The 14,583-nt window shown below is 46.9% G+C and overlaps 3 protein-coding genes across 6 annotated transcripts in view; 2 read left to right on the plus strand and 1 right to left on the minus strand.

Annotated features, from left to right (window-relative positions):
- The first annotated feature begins 387 nt into the window (after nucleotides 1-387).
- On the plus strand, nucleotides 388-5,215 carry f2 (coagulation factor II (thrombin)). Its single transcript, XM_084682328.1, has 14 exons — nucleotides 388-533; nucleotides 718-878; nucleotides 1,016-1,040; nucleotides 1,538-1,603; nucleotides 1,833-1,935; nucleotides 2,179-2,312; nucleotides 2,541-2,846; nucleotides 2,998-3,108; nucleotides 3,431-3,557; nucleotides 3,763-3,930; nucleotides 4,053-4,226; nucleotides 4,315-4,493; nucleotides 4,643-4,713; nucleotides 4,984-5,215. Exons 1-14 carry the CDS (start codon nucleotides 461-463, stop codon nucleotides 5,137-5,139), a joined length of 1,854 nt encoding a protein of 617 aa, XP_084538454.1. The 5' UTR covers nucleotides 388-460; the 3' UTR covers nucleotides 5,140-5,215.
- A 372-nt stretch (nucleotides 5,216-5,587) lies between these two features.
- arhgap1 (Rho GTPase activating protein 1) lies at nucleotides 5,588-13,322 on the plus strand. The gene is given in 14 exon segments (XM_084681972.1): nucleotides 5,588-5,713; nucleotides 7,246-7,463; nucleotides 8,145-8,240; nucleotides 8,348-8,435; nucleotides 8,636-8,767; nucleotides 8,938-9,024; nucleotides 9,114-9,212; nucleotides 9,310-9,371; nucleotides 9,374-9,416; nucleotides 9,575-9,651; nucleotides 9,756-9,833; nucleotides 9,951-10,079; nucleotides 10,318-10,421; nucleotides 10,516-13,322. Coding segments are annotated over 13 exon segments (1,305 nt in total). The 5' UTR covers nucleotides 5,588-5,713; nucleotides 7,246-7,324; the 3' UTR covers nucleotides 10,687-13,322.
- A 52-nt stretch (nucleotides 13,323-13,374) lies between these two features.
- Nucleotides 13,375-14,583, minus strand: part of atg13 (ATG13 autophagy related 13 homolog (S. cerevisiae)) — a 6,171-nt gene continuing 4,962 nt past the window's right edge. For all 4 annotated transcript variants that reach the window (XM_084681969.1, XM_084681967.1, XM_084681971.1 and 1 more), the window contains 2 exons: nucleotides 14,380-14,508; nucleotides 13,375-14,278 (listed from right to left, as the gene is read on the minus strand). In XM_084681969.1, the coding sequence (XP_084538095.1) occupies nucleotides 14,201-14,278; nucleotides 14,380-14,508 (207 nt within the window). In that variant the 3' untranslated portion in view covers nucleotides 13,375-14,200. The remainder of the gene's footprint in view (nucleotides 14,279-14,379; nucleotides 14,509-14,583) is intronic.

Below are 14,583 nucleotides of genomic sequence, written 5' to 3' on the forward strand. Positions count from 1 at the left end.
GTCAAGGGGTATGTAGACAGACCAGAGAAAATAGCTCCTATGTAACTGGTGGAGTTAGCCATGATAGTAGCACAATGAGTGTGAATTATACAATAACTCGGGGGGGTCAACTTCTCTAGGGCATAAAGTAATGAGTTTACAATTACAGGTAAGAACAATATATCGACCCCCCCAACCTGTTGTTTCTACCTCTTTTGGGGGGGGTCAAAGTTTTAATCAGGGGTTCAAACCCCCCAAACCCCCCCCCCCCCCCCCCTAATTTGCACACTGGTAGCACATCCATTTCAATACACGTTTGATAGTAGACCCATGATACAAGTGAGGTTGGTTGACCCCTGAATTGATTCTGTTCAATATTAACCAGCAAGCTCTGGGGGGAGTGAGAGAGACAGAGGGCAGGGAACAGTAGCTAGACAGAACAGAGAAGACGTGATGTCCTAGGGGTTGCTCCACACACATCATGGCTAATATAACTCCATCTCTACTTTTCACTCTCTTGCTCTCAGGTCTCCAGATTACTCTCTGTGATGAAGGTAAGATTGATATTCGAAAACTGTTATGACTGTGACCTGATCAGTCCAGTCATAAAACATATAGTAGGATAGGGTGTTACATATGTATCCCTGAGTGTGAGTTACTCTCCAAGAGTGGGATTGTGTGAATTGAATCATCAGTTGTGTGATTGTGTGAGTTCAATCTCAAGTTGTGTGTATGCAGTGTTTCTGGACAACAAGAGGGCATCACAGGTGTTGGTGCGAGCCAGGAGGGCAAACTCACTGTTTGAAGAAGTTAAGCCGGGGAACCTTGAGAGGGAATGCATTGAGGAGATCTGTGACCACGAGGAGGCCAGAGAAGTGTTTGAGAGAACCGACCTGACGGTGAGAAGCATCACTGGAACTGACTGTACAAGGTCTGGGCATGGGGAGGCTTAACATGATAAAGAATAATTATATCGTTTTTGGTGCTTCCGTCCTTCTAACTAATCCAATCATGTATTCATCTTTGTTTGCTTCAGACAGCGTTCTGGTTAACCTATCAGGGTAAGTGTGTTTTCCTCTTTTTCTTGCCTATTAATTACTTAGCACTCATACTGTGTGCAGGTGCTTAGTCATAACGAGCAGAGTAAACATTTGGTATTGAACCAGGAACAAAGTACAGCCGGACTGATTGCCCCACAACAGGCCTTGGTCGATTACGTTTTAGGTAGACTAAATTTGTTTTGCTTAATGCAACACAATGAATGTATCCATACCAAAGGAACCAGGTGTGAGACTAATCTAATACACACTGTTAGTCAAGAGCTAACAAAAGTAGAGATGTTAACATGCCTTGGTTGATATCAAACCAAAATCAGATAAAAATGATTACAAATAATTTACAAACATTTATGATGAACGCTAATTCTGTATTGCTAGGATTGGTGGTGGATCCAGTAGCTGTGGTGTTTCCTGTTCCTCTGTGTTATGCCGTAATGTGAGTTTACTCATGTACTCCTGTATGTGATCTAAGTACTGTGTTTTTCTCTGTGGCATTTCAGACTGTGAAGGCACCTCTCTAAAGAGGACTAAAGACAACATACAAGTGGTGAAAAGATGTGTAGAAGGTAAACAACTTGACCATGACCTGGTAAACAGCACACTGCAGAGTAAAGTTGGGAATGTTCAGATTCCTTGTAACAAATTCTAAATAATTTGTACATTATTAAAATGGTGAAATTATAAAATAATTTGTCTATTTTAATAACGTACAGTATGTACACAATGTACTTGCTTGAAAGAACTCAAGGTAAGGTATTCAGTAGCTGAATATGTGTCCATGTGTGTATTCTCCAGGAGAATGTGTTGTCACTACAGGGCTGAACTACAAGGGCGATGTGAACTACACCTCGTCTGGGAAGCTGTGCCAGTACTGGAGCAGCAACTTCCCCCACCCGGTGTATGTCAACTTTATCACAACCTTTCCTCCATGATGTAAATCACAAGTGGATACTAACCTGTCATCCACAATGTTTTAAGTAGCTGTACTGTACTAACCTGTCATCCATGATGCACGATGGAAGCTCTCCAGGAACATGGTTGGAACGTTCTGGATTAGAAGCTATCCTATTAGAGGCTGTTCTGATTAAAACCAGTCCTGATGTGAGTTCTGACATGAGGCTGTACTTTTGTCTCACTGCAGGGAGTTTAATGCCACTGAGGATACGAAATTGAAAGACAACTTCTGCAGGAACCCAGACAGCAGTCCTCTGGGCCCGTGGTGTTACACCAGGGACCCAACAGTCAAGAGAGAACCCTGCACTGTCCCCATCTGTGGTGTCTAATTCTGACTTATTCTCACCTTCCACACTGGACACACTTGGACATGATACCAAAAAATCTAGAATACCCTCAATGTACCACCGTATGAATAGAGGATGGGGGTCGATGTTCCTTTCCCTGTGAAGATGCTGTCATATAATTAACATATGGCCTGTTCAGTGTGGGCTTGTGCGAAGGGGGAGGAGCTCTGTGTGTTAAGTCTGACTGCTTCTTTCCCTACAGGTAAGGTATTTGTCCCTTCCCCACCTCCGGCTATGCAAAACACTGAAATGTATGCTCAGAAGAAGGATTGCCTCTCCAACAGTGGGGTGGACTACACTGGCATCCTCTCCACCACACTGCAAGCCCGAACTTGCCTGCCCTGGACTGAGCCCTCTGTCCAGGCTAGGATCAAGGGTAAGGGCTTTATCCCTGAGGTGAAGCTAGAGAAGAACTATTGCAGGAACCCTGACGAAGACCCGGAAGGGCCATGGTGCTTTGTGGAGAAAAACGGGACAACCATAGAGTACTGCGACCTGGAGCTTTGTGGTGAGTGTTGTGTGTGTATGGTACATATCAGAAAACCATTCAACTTACAGTAACCAACCTTTGGTTGGTCCTAGTTGATGGGTTAGTGATGGGTTATGTGTACAGTAAGAGGTCTCACAGGGAGAGTCAAAAGCTCTTTGCTGTGTTTCAGATGACCCCATTGATAACTATCAGGATAGTACAGGAGGCAAGGAGAGGAGTGTGCTTTCTGGCCCCAGGAAGACCTTCTTCAGCCCACGTTCTTTTGGCAATGGAGAGCTGGGTGGGTTCTGAGCTGACATGGTTTTTTTGGCTTTATTGCCATGGATACGAGTGTATGTTATGTGAATCTGTTATTGTGTGTGTTTGTTTGTTTCTGTGTGATGGGGTGATGGTATGCTTGTGTGTTGGTGTCTTTGTGTGTATGTGGTTTTGTGTTAGTATTTGTGTGTGTGTGTTGGTAAGTGTGTGTGCTGCTTGTGTGTTGGCATGTGTGTGCTTGTTAACGGGCATGTGTGTGAGTGTATGTGTGTTGATAAGTGTTTGTGTGCATGGTTGGGTGTTGGTATGTGTGTGTTTATGTACGTATATGTATGTGTGGACAGTGTGCGGTGAACGGCCACTGTTTGAGAAGGTGAACAAGGCGGACGCTAAAGAGCAGGAGCTGCTGGACTCCTACAGAGGGAGCCGTATCGTCAAGGGGTTGGACGCAGAGGTGGCCAGCGCACCATGGTAACACCAACCACTCCTCTCCATGTCCTCACATTTATGATTGAGTTGTTGTTGTCGTGGCTGATGCAAGATTTGAAGGTTCTTTATTGCCATGCAACCCGAATAGGTGGCCCAGCACTGTAGCGCATGACATTCCTCCACTGTAATTAAAGACACAGTGCTGCTACACATAGTTGTTACTGCTACATGTTGTGCTGTGTTCCAGGCAGGTGATGCTGTATAAGCGCAGCCCTCAGGAGCTGCTGTGTGGTGCCAGCCTGATCAGCGATGAGTGGATCCTGACTGCTGCTCATTGCATCCTCTACCCACCCTGGAACAAGAACTTCACGATTAGCGACATCCTGGTCCGCCTCGGCAAACACAACAGGGCCAAGTGAGTCCAAAAACACCTGGCCAGAATCACAGACACCGCAGTATCTATCTTTTGATTGATTGATTTATCCATGAATTCATCCATCTAGCGATCTAGTTGACTGTTTACTTTGTGGCTGCCAGGTTTGAACGAGGCACTGAGAAGATTGTGGCCATTGATGAGATTATCGTCCACCCCAAATATAACTGGAAGGTCAACTTGAACAGAGACATTGCTTTACTGCACATGAAACAACCAATCCAATTCACTGATGAGATTCATCCTATCTGCATGCCTAGCAAGAAGGTAGCCAAGACGTAAGTCAGCTATTCTCTTACCTTACCTTGGTATGAGTCTAAGCATTTTGTGGAGCAAGGCCTACCCCCTCTCTTTGTCTCTTTCCAGGTTAATGTTTTCAGGCTATAAGGGCAGAGTGACAGGCTGGGGGAACCTGAAGGAAACGTGGAGCTCAAGCCACAAGAATCTACCCTCAGTCCTCCAGCAGATCCACCTACCAATCGTTGACCAAGACATCTGCCGCCAGTCCACCACCATCCACGTCACAGACAACATGTTCTGTGCTGGTAAGAAACTGAAGACCCATAGAGACTGAGGACTGTTACACAATGCTGCAGCCTTCCTTGACCCAGATCAGATCTACTGATCTGATTCTCATCCACTGGACACTGTTTTCCTCTCCTGACTATGGGTGTGATGTGTTTGTGCATTACAGGCTACAAACCAGACGACCCCACAAGAGGTGATGCCTGTGAGGGAGATAGTGGAGGACCATTTGTCATGAAGGTAAGTACAGCAGAAACTTAATAAACACTTAATAAAACACCTTCACATGCAGTTATACTTAATGTGGCATATCAGATTGGGTTAGTAATATTACTGTACTATCACCATGCAAAAAGTGGCTGCAGGTAACACATTGTCTCTGCAAATGTATTTAAAAGCCTACACATATAGAACATACAGAAAGCTTACACAGCATCTGGTTTTAAAGTCCTATTGGTGTCAAGTGAAGACAGACTGTATACAGATGGTTGTTCCTTGTCTGGTTTCCAGAACCCAGAAGACAACCGCTGGTACCAGATTGGCATAGTCTCCTGGGGTGAGGGCTGCGATCGTGATGGCAAATATGGTTTCTACACCCACCTGTTCCGTATGAGAAAATGGATGAGTAAGGTCATCGATAAAGCAGGAGGCGACGATGATGATTGATCTGTCCCTCAGATTCGTGATCTCCATCCATCAAAATGAGAAGGAAATAAAAGATTTGAATTAGGACATGATTAAACTGTGGTGTGCTTATTTTAACACATAAACATATAAAAGTATTTTCTACTCTGAACTGTGTACTAAATACGGTGCAAACTGTGTAAAGCCTACCCAGGGCTCTTTTACACGTGACAGTTGCTTGATATCGTCTGCTTTACTGCTATTTTATTAATAAATACAAAAACATATTATCGTGGAATGTCTTCATGTAGGCTTGACGTATTCATACAATATACAATGTTTACAGATAATTGTAATGTAATAATAAATACTGTAAATACTGGATATTATATTTACAGTACATAAATATGGATCTTTCAGATAAGCTTCTATAACACTCGTGCACCTGTTACCGTCACACCTTTGCCTCGATCTCGGTTAGTTTCCATGGAGATCCCGCAGCTCTCCATCCGCCGCCGGACAAAACCGGATGTTTGTGACTTGAACACAGCTGTCAAAAGAGAGGCAAGCTAAGCGAACCAGCAGCGATCCTCAGCTCGGTTTCCTTGATTAAAAGGTAAAACTGAATATTCTTTAACATTTTGACAAAATATTAAAGTGATGGTATAACTAAAAGCTTTGTGATATTGATAGCACGTATAGCTACTGTTTTGCTTACGCGTTAGCTACAGTAGCGTAGCTACGTCGGCTGAGTGTGGACTTGGACTATTTCCTGGAACGCAATGAGTTGTCTGCATGTTATGCGGTTACACGATAAGAAATGTTGCAGTTTATAGTCATGTTGAATGTTTAGCTTGCTCGCAAATCTGACCACGCCAATCCAATGGTAGTTTTGCATAACAATTAGCCTCGTTAGTTTCTTGCAACCGTCATGTCGTCCGTTTAGCAAAAGATACCCTCCAGCAAGAAGCCTGAACCCGTCGGATTTCAAAATGCATTGCCTGGCAGTCATCTGTTGAAAACTCGATTTCAACCTTGTGTCATACATCCACATAACTTGGTAGCTGTAGTTAAGTAACAGCAAGGTGTCAGGGCAAACGGTTGTGGGGAAAGCCTAAACCCATTTTCAAAAACAGACAAAACATTGTAAAAGCTTATTGTTTGACAAAGGGTAGACATGGATTTCTACAATGAAGCTCTCCTTTAGAAAATTGATACCTTACAGGAAGCTAAATTATCCCAAAACATTTTTTTGTTGCGGATTCCGATTTTTCAGTGAAAGTGGCTATTTATGTCATTGCTATGGAATATCAGAATTTGAGTCACCAAGCTATTTCCTGCATTTGTGCGCATCAAAGGAATGTGAGGAGAAACCTCCCTCCTCGACTGGCTAATCCCCCCCTCCTCCTGGAGGGGATGCAGTTGTTCTGCTGTCGTTTTCTAATCTGGCTGTGTGGAGCTGGGAACTGGGGGTTTGCCACAATCCAGCCACGCTCACGTGGTCTGCACATGCAGGAGTGTGTTTCTCCAGTTGTGATATTTAAAGAAGCAGACTGTCAGAACAGATCTTATCTGGAGAGAGTGGGAGATGGCTTTGTGAGTGTGTTGCCTTCGAGCATAATGCATAACTGCTGATCCTTCACACACCCCATAGGCTTGGGAGAGAGCATTGGATCACCCCATCGTGACAACGTGATGTGCGTAACTGTGTACTAGTGGCCTTTCATTGAATTGTATGTGATGGCATTTGCCTATTGTTGCTCCAACCTGCTGTACCAGCCTAACCTTGTCACAGATGGTAGTAGTGACTATCTGGCTTTCATGCTCCCTTCATGCATTGGGTGGGCTCTCTCCCTCCCTCCCTCCCTCCCTCTCTCCCTCTCTGATGCCCTCCCCTGTCCCTTTCTTTCCACCCTAACTGCGTGGTGACTCATCTCCAGCTCTAACTACACACACACATGAGCGCACACGCACACACACACACACACACACACACACACACACACACACACACACACACACACACACACACAAGGTCTCACAGCTCAGGCAGAACAGCTGTATTTCTGATTGGGTATTGAAGTAATGTTGCAGTGGGTTTTCGCCATGGTTCTCAGTGTTTATGCTATTCTCTGTTCTCTCTGACAGGAACCACACTGCCCCCCCCCTCCCAAAACCAGACCATCTCCCTTTGTAGCCTTTCACGTGTGGAGCCCCCAGCCCTAGCATGTCTTCCGACCTTCTGGTTGACCTCAGCGATGACCTTGGGGCAGACGACCCCTCCAGCAATGCACTGGATCACCTCAAATTGTCCCCCATGGAGGACAAGCAGTGGCCCCAAGACCTTTCCACCATGAGCAAGTCTGGTAGGACAGAGGGTTTGTCCCATGTCTACTGTGTGTGCACTGTGTGAGAAATGGAGAGAAAGATAGTTCAGATCTGCACTCTGACAGCCCTCCACTGTAAACGGTGGCCGCTGTTGTGTGGTTCTGGTTAGTACAGCTTGGTTGGCCATTGCCCCCTCATGCAGTGAGCATACATTAGCAGCGTGACTCTCATGAGTCAGGGGTGAGAGCTAGGAAGGGTTTTTGTGGAGCTCAGATACGCAGCTCTGCAGAGCTGCCCCCCAGCTGGCAGTGGGCGGGATGGGGTTTCGTTAGCGAGAGTGGAAGGGAGGAGTGGAGATTGACAGGGTTGGTTGAAGGATGTGGTGAGGAGAACAGGGGTGAAGGGTTGATGGGAAGAAGGGGAGGAGTGGTTGAGAGGCACAGTGTGTGGGTGGGTGGATGCGTTGAGGAAGATGACATTATCTTAATAGGGGGTGTGCTTTAACAGTGGCATGGCTGACTGCTGTGCATTACTTAAAGTGACAGCCTACTCACGGTGACTGTCCAACAAGGGTGATATACAGTAGATGAAAATGTTAGGGTTTGATACAATGCCAACACGTTCGTATGAATGCAAAAGCCCTTCATTATGTTGGAGTTATGCTTTGTATTAGCAATTTATAATAAATGACATGCTTTTTCTTCCTGCTGTTGCTATAGAGACAGATATCACACAGCAGTTGGGGGAAGGGTCTCACCTGAGCTGGGATCACCCCTACTATGATATCGCCAGGCACCAGATCGTGGAGGTCGCAGGTGAGCCTCCAGCAATAGACCTGTATACTGGGGTTAATCCTTCATGTTTTATATAGATGGTTACGTGACAAGGAAGCTATTTCACGGCCTTCTCCTCCTCCCTCCAGGTGACGATAACTTTGGCAGGAAGGTGATTGTGTTCAACGCCTGCAGGATGCCCCCCCACCATGAGCTGGACCACCACAAGCTGCTGATGTAAGTCCAGCCCCCTTCTTCGTGGGGGTGCTTAGGTGCCGAGGCTGGTAAGTGGGATTATGAGGTGCTGACTGACGCTGACAGATGCTGGAGAGATGGGGTTGTTCGGAGGGAGGTAAATGATGGGAGGTGTAAAGAGCCAGGCTGTCCGCTGAGCCGCCTTCCCCCGTCCCCCGTCCCCCGTCCCCTTCCTTGCCCAGGTACCTGAAGGCCACGCTGGACCAGTATGTGGAGAGTGACTACACCCTCATCTACTTCCACCATGGACTGACCAGCGAGAACAAGCCCTCCCTCAGCTGGATAAGAGACGCTTACCGCGAGTTTGACAGGAAGTATGTCACCCCACATAGGCTTTCGTTCTCAACACGGTTTCTGGTGGAGATCTATGCCTCCCTCGTCAGACGAGTCTGAACGGGCTACTCTTCACCGTTTTTCCGTTGAGTTCAGTGTGCCGTATTTGCTGCTTGATGATGACGCTGTTGTTGATGGTGGTGTTCCTCAGGTACAAGAAGAACATCAAGGCCTTGTACATTGTCCACCCCACCATGTTCATCAAGACGCTCCTCATCCTGTTCAAGCCCCTCATCAGGTCAGCAGCCCTCCTCACCAACGCTGTACCACAAGGTCCAGGCTGACCACCAGGAGCTCACACGCCTTGTACCTTTCGTCTCTCCCCAGCTTCAAGTTTGGCCGCAAGATCAACTACATCAACTACCTGAGCGAGCTGGAGGACATTCTCAAGTGTGAGCAGCTCGTCATCCCTGCCCGCGTGCGAGAGTAAGAGCGGCGTGGTGTCCAGGGGGTTAACAGGGAAGTGGGTGCTTACCACCCTGTTCTGCTGGAACTGTAACCCCCCACCTCCTTTTGTCTGTAGCTATGACAACAAGCTGCGAGCCTCTCTGAAGCCATCGGCCCAGGTGCCCATGTCGCCCCCTCGCAGCCCCCCCTGCCCAACCAGCAGTTTGGAGTGCCTTTGGCAATGTGGGTAGTTACCCTGCATGCAAGTCTTTTTTGATGATGATAATATTTATATTGAGAATGATGATTATTGTATGAGAATATCTGTATGTTGATATTGATATCATGTTAATATTGAGGATGATGATGAGATGATGATATTGTTGCTAAATGTGTTCCAGTCTGAGACAGAGGCGGTCGGACGAGGACCCTGTTCCTGTGGTGATGAGAGACACCGTGTCCTTCCTGACAGAGCAGGGTGAGAAATACACCAAAGTAGCACTGATGCTGCTGGGCTCTACCTTGCTTCAGCTGTGTGTGTATCAGTGTGACTGGTGTGACTCCTGGTCTTCCTGTTGGCAGGTCTGGAGATTGAGGGCATCTTCAGGCGCTCGGCCAACGTCACCCTGGTGAAGGAGGTGCAGCTCCGGTACAACTCAGGTCTGTTACACACACACACACACATCCCTCCCACCCCACACACACTGCTGAAACATCAAAGGTGAGCTAGACATAGACAAACCCATCTAATATTCCCCCCCTCCCTCCCCCCTCCAGGTGAGGAGATGAGCTTCTCCCAGATGGAGGACGTCCACCTGGCTGCTGTGATCCTGAAGACCTTCCTGAGAGAGCTGCCCGAGCCCCTGCTCACCTACCAGCTCTACAACGACATCGTCAACTTCCACAGTACGCCACACACTCGACAGCTTTACTGTCCCGCGACCGCACGTGCTGACACATTCACACGCTCGCTGACGCTCACAGTCACACCCGACACGCGCTGACGGTCGTGCTGAACACACTCACTGAAGGTCACAACCACACACGCTCTCTGACACACTCATAATCACACAACACACACTCTTGACACGTTCCCACAAACAGACCCTTACACTGTGATTGTGTGTGTGTTTGTGTGTGTCAGACGTGGACAGCTCTACCCAGGTGTCAGCCATTCGCAGCATGCTGGAGAATCTACCAGAGGAGAACTATGAATCTCTCAAGTTCCTCATCCAGTTCCTGGCTCTGGTATGATGTAATTTCCCCTGTCTAGCAGCTGATTTGTGTATCTTCTTCTTATCAGACCATTTAGCTCATTCTGTGTTTTTCTGTGTGTGTGTAGGTGTCTGCACAGAGCGAGGTGAACAAGATGACCAACTCTAACCTGGCAGTGGTGTTTGGGCCCAACCTGTTGTGGGGGCAGGATGCCGCCATGACACTTAGCGCCATCGGACCCATCAACAACTTCACCAAAACCCTGCTGGACCAGCAACACCTGGTCTTCTCTGCCTGAAGAGAGGGACCAGTACTGTACCTGCCCCTGGCCCTGGCCCTGGCCCTGGCCCTGGCCCTGGCCCTGGCCCTGGCCCTGGCCTAGCCCCTGCCCTTCTCCCCCTCCCTGCCCCTGGCCCTTCCTTCGACCCTTACCCACCCCTTTAGGCAGCTGTCCCTTAGTGACCATGCCCCCCCCCCTCCAGTCCTCTGTTTGATGTTGTCCCCTGACCCCGTCTGTCTGAGAGTTGGTCCACTCATGTGACCCCTAGGTGTTACTCCTCCCCCTCTCCCAGTAATGTTGCCAAATGCATGAGTGTAGCTGTAACATAAACTGAGGACCAGAGGAGAGATAGAAAAGAGAGAAGGAAAACAAATTCCCAGGGGAGATTGACTATCTTAGATTGCGTGTCAGCGTCAGGTTTGAGGGCTTTAAGGTCTCCCCTGTTGCAAACTCAGGAAGTTTAACCGTAGAATTCAGCCGTGAACAGGAGTCTCCAGGTACGAAACCATGAGGACAATCTATTCTCCTAAAGGCCAGACCTCCCCCTCTGGCTCGCGTCTCTTCAGAGGTCTATTAACGGTACTGAACGACAACTGATGTTCTCTGTGATGCGGTCCAGATCGCTTCTATATCAAATCAACCATGAGTTCAAGTGTAGATGTCATTAGTATAGACGTCATGGCATATCAATCAATATCTCTGATCATGTGTTTGCCTGAGCGTGTCTCCTGAACCAGTGGTTTCTGAGCCGTTGGAGAACAGTTTGATCCCTGTTGTAAACACACTTATCATCCCGAGTGGGAGAAGGCTTTTAGTCACAGCTTGTTTGATAATCACAAATCTGGATAGAGCTACAGAGACATGTTAAAGCACTAAAATAACAATGATACATTTGAGTAAAAGAGTGTTTGTATTCTAAAGGATATGGCTTTTCCTGTGTTTATACATTTATAACCCGTCGCCTTACTTTCTAAATGTTTACTCATGATCAAGCAGGACCGTGTCCCTTTAAGGCCTCTGCCAGACTCCTGCTAGCAGGCTTCTGCTGTGAGGAGCTCCTCACTATGTCCTCATCGTTCATTCTGTCCTAGCTGGAGCGTGCTCCTAACTCTGTCATATAGCAGGAGCATGCTCCTAACTCTGTCATATAGCAGGAGCATGCTCCTAACTCTGTCATATAGCAGGAGCGTGCTCCTAACTCTGTCATATAGCAGGAGCATGCTCCTAACTCTGTCATATAGCAGGAGCATGCTCCTAACTCTGTCATATAGCAGGAGCGTGCTCCTAACTCTGTCATATAGCAGGAGCGTGCTCCTAACTCTGTCATATAGCAGGAGCATGCTCCTAACTCTGTCATATAGCAGGAGCATGCTCCTAACTCTGTCAGCATCCTTCTCCTGGATGATCTAATCAGTCCGGCGCAGGATCATTCTGATGCTTCTCATCATGTAACCTCTTCATATCCCAGATGAGCTCTAATCACAGTGATAATGCCAAGCGCGATTGTCATGCAAGTGATTACATCTAGCGTGATTTTTGTCATGCATGTGATTTTGGTAATCATGTAAATACATCGTGTGATTCTTCATACATATTTTTCTTTGCCTTAATAACAGTATGGCAAGTCATCGGCGGCAACTAGCCTGTGTTATATGAACTAGTCTCCTGTGTACCCTGAAAGCCACTAGAGGGCGTTGCAAGGCTCAACTACTGGTTATAGTCACTGGGTTTCTAGTGTTGAACTCCATGACAGGCTGGACACAGTCGCAAGAGCCTGACGGGCTGAAGCTGTTTGATGTTAGCTTGTTTTACCGTAGGTCCTGAGTGCATTAACTAACCATCATTGTTGTTCATTATCAATAGCATTGTTAATTTTTGTTCAAAAGCCTTATTTAGCTTTTTCAATTGTCCATTGGTTCTGTTTTGCTCTTTTTCAAATCAACCAAAGAATCATGGTTGCATTGGAAACCTCTGATAATTTTCTTTATTTTTTCATACAATTTATTATTTTCCAAAATTATTTTATGCTTTTGATGGCCAAACATGGGTGTGCTGTGACCCAGAACACAGACTAAGAACTGCCCCTGCCTGGTGCCCCTGCCTGGTGCCCCTGCCAGGTGACCCTGCCAGGTGACCCTGCCAGGTGACCCTGCCAGGTGACCCTGCCAGGTGACTGAAGAAGCCAGAGGAGTTAGCCTCGTACTGGGACCCTGCTCTGCCTCTTGTTATTGTTTACTGTGTAATATGGATCCCTCCAGTCATGTCAATACTAAGATGTTGACATGCATACCAGTCATGTCAATACTAAGATGTTGACATGCATACCAGTCATGTCAATACTAAGATGTTGACATGCATACCAGTGGCTTAGTAGACCCCCTTGTGTGTCTGTGTGCCTTACTGAAACAGGCACTTCAAAATATATTAGAGACCAACTCCTTGTCCAGCTGTCCTGTATTGACCCAGTGCCAGTATGTTCGTCTATTCTAGACTGTATCGTTGCTATGGTTCCTAGTGGTGACAGTGACAATTCCGTTTCTCTACTCGAGAACTTATCTTCCGTTGTTTGGACTGTTTAACTGCAATCTATCGTTTCCAAGATCTTACTTTTTATATATGTTGTGAATACAAAGTATTAAAACAATTAAAGGTGACGGTAACAGTCTCTGTGCTTTTTTGGGTGTTTAGAAAATATAAGTAGCACAGTTTTGGAAATAAAACATTTATTTGTTACACAACAAGACCATGCTGCTTTATTGACAATGCCCAGAAGATCAGATTTATGGGACGAGAGACGAAAGTGCAGATCAGGGTTCTTGTCAGGGGTCACCTTTTACTTCATGAGGCAATCGAGGGGGCGAGCCAGGTCTCCATACATAATTAGAGTAGTGATACACAGTGATTAGTCCCAAACTGTGCTCTGGGACAAAACAAGCAGAACATTGTATCCTTCCACCATCGTTTAGAAAATATGATTCAAAACCAAGAGACAGGTGTTGTTGGGCCACTCAGGTTCAGATGTGTTTGTACATGCCCTTGTAGGCAGGGAGTGAGGGTGGGACCAATGGGTATCTGTGTTCCTTCCACACCCAGTCTATTCCGTCAAAAAGGTGAGTGACGCTCCAGCTGGAACAAGAAAATAGCTAGGCTTGCTCTTAGAGTTGCGCTGTATAGAAGGACACTATTTACACCTCCTGGATGAACAAACATTCAATTCTACTATACCTCAGAGACAGGGAAGGAGGGAGATAAGGAGGGAGGGATATAGGGCAGGAGAGGAAGTGAAAATCTGGTATTTACACTATGGAAATTCTGTATATGAGCAATTGATGCAGTTCTATTCACACACATCTGTTATACCAAAAACTTATCTTCATGTTCTCTACAGGACGATGTCATTGGATCTTGGTTGCTCTCACACCAAGCAAGTTTGAAGAAAACAACCCCCATCTGAATAGGTAGTAAGAAGGTACAATGAGAGAGAGGGGCCGCCCTCAGGTGGGGCCCAGCCAGCCTGGAGGTGGGGACAGTCCTACTGCAGTGTGTCCACAAACGCATCAAACTCATCGATGTTCTTCTCGTAGACAGCGAGCTTCTCAGGCAGGGAGTCCTGAGGAGGAAAGAAGAAACCGGAAGCACAAGTCAAGAGGATTCAGACTCTGAAAGAACACGGGTAAACAGGTACGTGGGCTGTGTGTGTATGTATCGCACCAAGTCTTCTGCCATGGACTGAGAGCTGACTTCGATGGACAGGCTGGCCAGCTGCGGAGGGTTCTGGAACTCTCTGTAGAACGTCCCCAGGTCCATGGGCAGCAAGTCATCCTTGGAGAATGCAGGCTTCTGGAGACCACACATTTCATAGAACAGTAAGGGAGTATTCTACCACACACAGCTAGAGCAGAGCTCCACAGCCAG

This window comes from Hypomesus nipponensis, chromosome 19, assembly GCF_054491055.1.
Source record: "Hypomesus nipponensis isolate SF chromosome 19, ASM5449105v1, whole genome shotgun sequence".
NCBI classification, from domain to species: Eukaryota; Metazoa; Chordata; class Actinopteri; order Osmeriformes; family Osmeridae; genus Hypomesus; species Hypomesus nipponensis.